The sequence below is a fragment of the Myotis myotis genome, unplaced genomic scaffold (genome assembly GCF_014108235.1).
Source record: "Myotis myotis isolate mMyoMyo1 unplaced genomic scaffold, mMyoMyo1.p scaffold_m19_p_1, whole genome shotgun sequence".
Lineage (NCBI taxonomy): Eukaryota > Metazoa > Chordata > Mammalia > Chiroptera > Vespertilionidae > Myotis > Myotis myotis.
In genome coordinates, this window is record NW_023416313.1 from 135,868,690 (window position 1) to 135,877,943 (window position 9,254).

Below are 9,254 nucleotides of genomic sequence, written 5' to 3' on the forward strand. Positions count from 1 at the left end.
ATGAAAATCAACCTTTTTTTTTTTTTTTTATCTTCCAAAGCTTTTATTTAAGGGCAATGGTCCTTGATAGATTTTATATCTTGTTGAAAGGAGCCACATTCATGGAATGCACATAGTCCTTCAGCATAACTGTTTCATATGTGTCAACTTTACACAATGTATTTGAAGTATTTTAATTGTATACCCCAATGGGCCTAGTATGGAAGATCCCTGGACCAAGCCGTCTCCTTGAATGCTTCTGACATGCTTCTCTAATTTTGCCATATCCCTCTCATCATCCCAAGGTTTTACATCTAATTTCATGGGAGACTTAGCAACAAGTGCACGTTATTGGCTTTCTTTGACTCATACTGTGCAAAGCTTTCTTCTCTTTGCCTCTTGTCTGCTTTGCTTTCCTCCTCTTCATCACATCCAAAGGAATCAATGTCATCGCCTTTACTGTCTGTAGCTCCACTTCCTGTGGTGTCTTCCACATTGGCAGAGCCATACTTACCCAAAGCTTTCTTCACTCCTGACAGGCTGGCCTTGTCCTTTTTGTAAGACTTGATGTGAATATACCAGCGGAGGGCATAATGCACGTTGGCAGGTAGTGGTCTGGAGACTGCTTCAAATATTGCCACGTCTGTTTGTAATGGCATATACCCCTTGATACAGCTTGTGTCCACTAGGTAGTTGCTGAGCACCTGGAGGTCATCAGGGTTTTTCAGGTCTTCACAACCCAGGGCATCACCTGATCCTGGAGCTGGGTAGCAGCAGAAGAAAAGAGGAGCAGAGGTGGGGGTCCCAGCTATAAGAAAAAAACATTACATAATTCCTTATACAGAGGTGGATAGAGATGGAGTTTCCCTCCTTCCCAGCTGGCGAAAGGTTAAAGGTCGTATATTAATCTTCTCATTCCACAATGTAAAAATCAGGGACTCTGAATTAAATGGGCCAAAAATTATCAACATGCCTTTCTTTGTGTTTAGAAATCAAAAAACAACTCTTTTGTGACCCAATAAAGTAAAATATAACGGAGAATATACATTCTCATTAGTATTGCTATCTTTTATTTTGTATCCTCACCCAAGGATATGTTTTATTGATTTTTAGAGAGAGAGGAAGGGGGGAGAGAGAGAAAAAACATCAATGTGAGAGAGAAACATCAATTGATTGCCTCTTATACGCGTACGCCCTGGCTAGGGATTAAACCCGCAACCTAGCTATGTGCCCTGACTAGGAATTGAGCCCACAACTTTTTGGTGTAGAGGACAACACTCCAACCAACTGAACCACCCAGCCATGGCGGTATTGATATCTTTAAAACCACTCTGGTAAGGAACTACTGCATGTACATACAAACTTGACTAAAAGTGCAGGGAAAAGAAGAGGTCCTAGAACAGGGGTGGGCAACCCCTGGCACACGTGCCAAACATGGCACACCAGTAACTTTTGCTGGCACATGAAACCCTCTCTTATAATCTTCCATTTACAAGTTTTTTCTTAATATCAACTTTATTTTTCAGATAAATTCAGTGTAGGTGCATCTTAGATAAATAAATAATTTTACATAACAAGTTATCTTAAAGACCATAGACATGGATTGATGAGAGAGGGGAAGAGCAATTTCTATGCCTCTGCCTTAACTCTCCCTGCCTTCCTGGATCCGACCAGTGTTTTGGTTTCATCCACATATGCTTGTGAATCTTTGTTCTCAGTGATGAATTTTGTTAAGTCTCATAATAGGAGTAGCCTGACGGATGAAAGTAGTAGCTCATGCATATCTCTGAAGGTCACAAAATATAAACCTGATGTAAAATCTCTGTCATCAGTGATGCAGCAGCAAAAGTCCCACTGATAATATCAAACGGAGTCCTAAAGTTTTCTGTCGGACTATCAGTGTACATGTATACATTAAAAATAAATGTATTTTTCATCATCATATACTGTGTTTTTGTCGCTCGAATGAATTTTATTATTTCTTCAAGGTTCTTCACATACATACACCTTAAGAGATATCAAGTAGGCGTAACATGTTCTCAAAATATTAGGGTTGGCACACAGAAGAATTTTGAGTCAGAGATTTTGCTGGTTTTGGCATGCACTCACAAAAAGTTTGCCCACCCCTGTCCTAGGATAAAGTGACAGCACTCTAGTAAAATCATTACCTACATCATCATAAGCAACTTTGTGTGTAAAAATGTTGAACCCAGAGTAACATTTCATTGATGGTATTAAATTTTATAAAAACAAAGTCTTTAAAATATACTCCATATTTTTACAATATTTTTAAATCAACATTTAATAGGTAAAACATAATCATAACAAGCTGAGGTATTACATAGAGATTTGTTATCTCATAGCAAAGAACTTAAAAAGAACTTTCATATTTTAAAATGATTTACATATTTTTCTTTTATAAAGACAAATGCCCAAAATTTGTTTACCTATTTTCTTTTTTTAAAATATATTACTTTATTGATTTCAGAGAGGAAGAAGGGAGAGAGAGATAGAAACATCAGTGATGAGAGAGAATCATTATCAGCTGCCTCCTGCACACCCCCTACTGGGTAGCGAGCCACAACCCAGGCATGTGCCCTTGGCCAGAATCGAACCTGGGACCCTTCAGTCCGCAGGCTGACGCTCTATCCACTGAGTCAAGCCGGGTAGGGCTGTTTACCTATTTTCTTGATGAGACTGGATTATCATTAGCATACTACCTAGCAATATTTATTTTTTTTAAAAAAATTAATGAACACCAAAGTCTGAGCAAACTATTTTATGGATACTGATCTAAAGTTTTTATGGAAAGCCAAATGACAGAGAATACCAATATTGAAAGAGAAGAACAAAGTTGGAGAACTGATGATACCTGACTTCAAGACTTACTATAAAGCTACAGTAATCAAAACAGTGTAGTATGGGCAAAAGAATAAACAAGTAGGTAAATGAACAGAATAGAGGACCCAGAAAGAAACTCCAATAAATATGGTCAACTGATCTTTAAAGGAGCAAAGACAACACAATGAAATAAAGATAGTCTTTTCTACAAATGGTGCTAGAACTGGACATCTGCATGCAAAAAAATTAATCTAGACACAATATTTTCACAAAAATTAACTCAAAATAGATTATAGACCTAAATGTAAAATGCAAAACTGTAAAACTCCTAGTAATACCTCCTGGTGATATCTTTTTAGATGAAATACCAAAGACATGCTCCATGAAAATAAAATAACTGATAAGTTGAACTTTATTAAAGTTTAAAACTTCTGCTCTGCAAAAGACAATATCAAGGGAATTAGAAGAGAAGCCACATACTGGAGAAACTCCTTGCAAAAGATACCATCTGGTAAAGAACTGTTATCCAAAACATGTAAAGAATATTTAAAGCTCAACAAGAAGAAAATAACTTGACAGAGAAATGGGCAAAGATCTGAACACACACCTCACCAAAGAAGACATACACAATGCAAATAAGCATTTGAAAAGTTGCTCCACACAGTGCACCTGAAATGCCTCACTCAGGTGACAAAAGAGGTTGAGAGACTGGGCCCCACAAGACATCTACTACATAAGGTCACTCTACCAAGATTGAGAGACATAGCAGCTCCACCTAATACATAGAAACACAGGGAATCAGCCAAAATGAAGAGACAAAGAACAAAACATCATAAAAAGAACTAAGTTGGCAATCTACAGATGCAGAGTTCAAAATACTTCTTATAAAGATGCTCAACAAACTTAAGGGAAGAATAGATCTATTCAGGTAGAATTCCAACAAAGAGATAGCAAACATAAAAATGGAGATAAAAAACATAAAAGGGAACAGTAAAAAATGAAAAATAAAATAACTGAAATGCAGATACACTGGAAGGAATCAACAGTAGATTAGATGAAGGAGAAGATGAAACCTTCCACATCCAGTGGAAGAAAAAAAGAATCCAAAAAGAAAAAGAAAAAAGAATCCCCCCAAAAATAAGGATAGTTTAAGAGGCCTTTGGGACAACATCAAGCATACCAACATTCACATCATGGGGGTGGTAGAAGAAAAGAGAGAGCATGGAATTGAAAACTATTTGAAAAATATATATATTTACAGAAAAGTTCCATTACTTGATGAAGGAAATAGACACACAAGTCCAAGAAGGTCCCAAACAAGATGAACTCAAAGAGTCCCACACCAACGCACATCATAATTAAAATGCCAAAGGTTACAGATAAAGAAAGAATCTTAAAAGCAGCATGAGAAAAGCAGTTAGTTACCTACAAAGGAGCACCATTAGGTTGTCAGCTTATTTCTCACAGAAACTATGCAGCCCACAAAAGATTGGCATGAAATCTTCAAAGTGATGAAAAGCAAGGACTTACCAGTACAACCATGATTACTCTATCTAGCAAACCTATCGGTTAGAATTGAAAGACATATAGAGTTTCCCAGGCAAGAAAAAGCTGAAGAAATTTATCACCACCAAACCAGTATCATAAAAAAGTTAAAGGGTTTCTTTATGAAGAAGAAGAAATAAGATTAAAGTATGAATAATAGAATGACAATAAATACGTATCTAACAACAATTACTTTAAATCCAAGTGGATTAACTGTTCCAATCAGAAGATACAGGATGGCTAAACAGGTAAGAAAACAAGACCCAAACATATGCTCCTCTTGGCTCTCAGTTACCCATCATTGAGTTGATTGATTCATGACACCCTATCATCATCAGTATCTGAATGGCCACTATTTTATTTATACTTTTTGTTGTTGTTACTCTCTTTTATAATATATTTCCAATCCCATTTCTTCTTATGGTTTCCCCCACAATATTGGAACTGCACTGAAAATAAAAAAAAGGATTGAGGGCTCTACAATGTTAATTTTCCCACCTATGAAAATGGCATATCTCTCCATTTATTCAGATATTCATTCATTTATTTAATATATTTCTTCAGTGCTTATCATGCTTCAAACTCTTCTCTAAAAGCTGTGATCACATTAGACAAATTTTGGGGGGTCTTTTAAAATTTTTTTAATATTTTTCTGTATTATCTACATTTTGTTAGATAATTTTCTATATGCTTCAAGTTTTGTTGTTATAATAAATGGCATAAGATTTTCCATTTTGGCCCTAGCTGGTTTTGCTCAATGGATAGAGCGTCGGCCTGTGGACTGAGGGGTCCCGGGTTCGATTCCAGCCAAGGGCACATGCCTGGGTTGCGGGCTCGATCCCCAGTGGGGGGCGTGCAGGAGGCAGCTAATCGATGATTCTCTCTCATCATTGATGTTTCTCTCTCCCCCTCACCTTTCCTCTCTAAAAAAATCAATAAAATATATTTTTTTAAAAAATATTTTCCATTTTTGTATATAGATTGATGTAGATATAGATGATATAGATATAGATATATAGATTAGATATAGATATAGATACAGATATAGATGTAGATAGATAGATATATTGTTTGTTACTTCTCACCTGAGGATATTCTTTTCATTGATTTTTTTTTTTAGAGAGAGAGCAGAAAGGAGGGAGGGTGGGAGAGAGAAACATTGATGTGAGAGAAACACATTGAGTGGTTGCTTTTTGCACCTGCCCTGACTGGGGCTAAGGAATGAACCCGTAACCCAGGTACATGCCCTTGACTGGAAATTGAACCCGAGACCCTTTGGTCTGTGGGTTGATTATCAACCACTTAACCACACCAACCAGGACTCCCTTATATTTTTAATTGGTTAGTGCAAATATAGAAGAACTCTGTTAATTTTTTTTTTTGCTTTTTTGCCATTGTAACTTGTATTCTTTTATTAGTTTTAACAGTTTGTTCGTTGTCTTAAGTTTTGTCTCTTCCCTTCCAGTTCTTAACATTTTTTGTCTCTTTCTTGACTTACTGCATTGGCCAGAGATAAAGACTTCTGCAAGAATTCTAGAACTACCCTCTCAATAATTTAAACTGATAATGAAACCACCAATCTACACTTTGCAAATAGCTTTTCTTCTTCACCTCTTCCCCTTCCTCCCTCTCTTTCTCCTCTTTTTTTCTTCCTTTCTTGCTTTCTTCCTTTCTTTCTTTTTTCTTCTTTGGAAAAAAAGGTCTACTGTATCTTCTAGAATCTCTCATTCCTCAATATTATTTTTTAAAATCTTAGTCCAAATATTTTCAGGATTTTCTAAATGAGATTGTGTGGGTCAGTCCCCTCAGCCTCGGCGGCCGCCGCCCCTCTGCCAGCGCTCCGCGGGCGGGTGGGCGGCTGACGGGGGTGGGGGCCGGTGGTCCTGCGCGCTCAGCGGCGGCGGCTCCATGGGGTCGGCGTGAGGCGTCCGGCGCTCCGAGTCATTCCCGCTTCTGCAGGAAGAGGACCTGGCTCCCGTGGACTGGGAGTTCCTGGAGAGCCGCCTCTGAACAGCTGGCAATAATTTCCTAAGTCCGGTCTCTTCATTTTCCTTTGTGTTGCGTTTCGGAACATCCAGAAACCATGAACATGAACAACGTTAGTGATGAAAAGTTTGACTGCCATTTCCTCGATGAGGGCTTTACTGCCAAGGACATCCTGGACCAGAAAATTAATGAAGTCTCTTCTTCAGACGACAAGGATGCCTTCTACTGCAGACCTGGGAGACATTCTAAAGAAACATCTGCGGTGGCTAAAAGCTCTTCCTCGGGTCACCCCCCTTTTATGCAGTCAAATGCAATGACAGCAGGACAATAATGAAGACCCTGGCTGCCATCGGGACGGGGTTTGACTGCGCCAGCAAGACTGAAATACAGTTGGTACAGAGTCTTGGGGTGCCTCCAGAGAGGATCATCTATGCAAACCCTTGTAAACAAGTGTCTCAGGTTAAACACGCTGCCAATAACGGAGTCCAGATGATGACTTTCGATAGCGAAGTCGAGCTGATGAAAGTTGCCAGGGCACATCCAAAGGCAAAGCTGGTGTTGCGCGTTGCCACCGATGACGCAAAAGCAGTCTGTCGTCTCAGTGTTAAATGTGGTGCCACCCTCAAGACCAGCAGGCTGCTTTTGGAGCGGGCCAAGGAGCTAAACATCGATGTCATCGGCGTCAGCTTTCACGTGGGCAGTGGCTGTACTGACCCTGAGACCTTTGTGCAGGCCATCTCTGATGCCCGCTGTATCTTTGACATGGCGGCTGAGGTTGGTTTCAACATGTACCTGCTGGACATTGGCGGTGGCTTTCCTGGATCTGAGGATGCAAAGCTTAAATTTGAGGAGATCACCAGTGTAATCAACCCAGCCCTGGACAAGTATTTTCCATCAGACTCGGGAGTGACACTCATAGCTGAGCCGGGCAGATACTATGTTGCATCAGCGTTCACGCTTGCGGTTAATATCATTGCCAAAAAGCTGGTCTTGAAGGAACAAACGGGCTCTGACGATGAGGAGGAGTCGAGCGAGAAGACCTTCATGTACTACGTGAACGATGGAGTGTACGGGTCATTTAACTGCATCCTCTACGATCATGCGCACGTGAAGCCCCTGCTGCAGAAGAGGCCCAAACCAGATGAGAAGTACTACTCATCCAGCATCTGGGGACCGACCTGTGTCGTGGAGCGCTGCGGCTTGCCCGAGATGCACGTGGGGGACTGGATGCTCTTTGAAAACATGGGTGCTTGTACCGTGGCTGCTGCTTCTACTTTCAATGGGTTCCAGAGGCCGACGATCTACTATGCGATGTCAGGGCCAACCTGGCAACTGACACAGCAAATCCAAAACCGCGACTTCCCACCCGAGGCGGAGGAGGACGCTGGCGCCCTGCCTGTGTCCTGCGCCTGGGAGAGCGGGATGGAGCTCCTCCCAGCAGCCTGCGCGTCAGCCCGCGTGAACGTGTAGACGTGTAGACGCCATTCCTGTAGCTGTTACGCGTGTGTACCTTGACTTAAGGGATTTGGGGGGACCACTTAACTTAATGATTGCTAGTTTGGAATGTCTTTGCAAGTGGGGGTGGCACAGATGGAACAAGGTGGAAGGCCTAGGCGACGGGGTTACACTTACGTGTTCCTATGGAAACTATTTGAATATTTGTTTTATATGGATTTTTATTCAATTCTCAAACATGCTACCGCAGAGCGCCCCTCAGCTGCCAGGCAAGCATTTGTAGCTTGTGTGTTGGCAGAACCAGCCCGAGGCTTAGTGTTGTGACCTGTTTTAACAATAAAGTACCTTGGAAATTAAAATAAATAAATAAATAAATAAATAAATAAATAAATAAATAAATAAGATTGTGTGAACATTCCTTGAGGCCATTTTGTTTGCTAAATGCCATGTTTCAAGTTGTCTTCCAGAGAAATTCAGGTTAAGTCCTACAGATGCTGGACAAAGGTAATCAAGGAAATTTTATATGAACTTGAAGACTTTAATAACAGCTGTAAATGAAGGTCACACATATTTATTTAATCTCTAGTATAGATTTATTACCATCACACTATCATCTTCAGAGTTGGCCTCTTAAATAACAAAGAATGGGAAGAATAGAATTCATTATAAGAGCTATAGAGGTAACAACAGATGTTAATAAGATGCCAAATAATATAAAAAAATGAAGAATTCTGAAGTTCAAGTTCATTTAGTATGTCATGGTTACTTAAGAGTAAAATCAGGAGTTAGTGTCTGATTTGTACCTGTTGTTTAAAAAGATAATTTAACTTCTATGTATGATCATTTTGTTACTTTTCAAAAGCACTAAATTCCTGTTCAATTGAAAACATTTCCAAAACATACCAATCGGTCATTTCATGGACATTTATACATTTGTTTATGAATCAATTATTGTTAATTACTTGTATGTGCTTCTTTTCATTATGTTAATTCTGTGTATCATTACACTTTTTGTTTTGCTTGGCTGTATTTTAGTATCTAGTAGGCTTGTTATATTGATACTAAAACAAATATTTGGCACATGTTTGAAGTGGAGTATAACTCAGAATGAATTTTAAATGGTTTCTTGTGAAGCCAGGAAAATTGTTGCAACACTAGACACATAAAAATATATTTACTCAGCTAATACATGTTAATATTCATTGCTTGGGTAAGAGAAAATTACTAAAAAACATATATTTATATATTCTATATATTTACTTGTATATGTTTATATATAGGTAACAATTACAGAAAAGCTGCTGCATTAACAAGAATCAATAAACTAATTAGTTTATTTCTCCCTACTTTTTACTAAAGAGAATATTGAGAGAAAAATGACAAGAATGGAGAAGGGAAGCAAGACATACATATACTATACTTAAAATATATTCTCCAAGATCATATTT

The 9,254-nt window shown here is 39.0% G+C and overlaps 1 protein-coding gene and 1 pseudogene across 1 annotated transcript; one reads left to right on the forward strand and one right to left on the reverse strand.

Annotated features, from left to right (window-relative positions):
• Positions 1 to 272: 272 nt before the first annotated feature.
• On the reverse strand, positions 273 to 6,275 carry LOC118671133 (elongation factor 1-beta-like). Its single transcript, XM_036338910.1, has 2 exons — positions 6,176 to 6,275; positions 273 to 787 (listed from the first exon to the last, which is right to left on the reverse strand). The coding sequence occupies exons 1-2, from the start codon at positions 6,273 to 6,275 to the stop codon at positions 300 to 302; spliced, it is 588 nt and encodes a 195-aa protein (XP_036194803.1). The 3' UTR covers positions 273 to 299.
• Positions 6,276 to 6,404: 129 nt separating this feature from the next.
• Positions 6,405 to 7,821, forward strand: LOC118662787 (annotated as a pseudogene).
• Positions 7,822 to 9,254: the final 1,433 nt, after the last annotated feature.

Bases quoted from the DNA above. Each gene is read 5' to 3' on its own strand.
- LOC118671133 (XM_036338910.1), bottom strand. From the start codon at position 6,275: ATGGAGCCGCCGCCGCTGAGCGCGCAGGACCACCGGCCCCCACCCCCG. The intron at 788-6,175 runs GCTGAGGGGACT...TTTTTCTTATAG, and splicing joins GAGGGGCGGCGGCCGCCGAG to CTGGGACCCCCACCTCTGCT.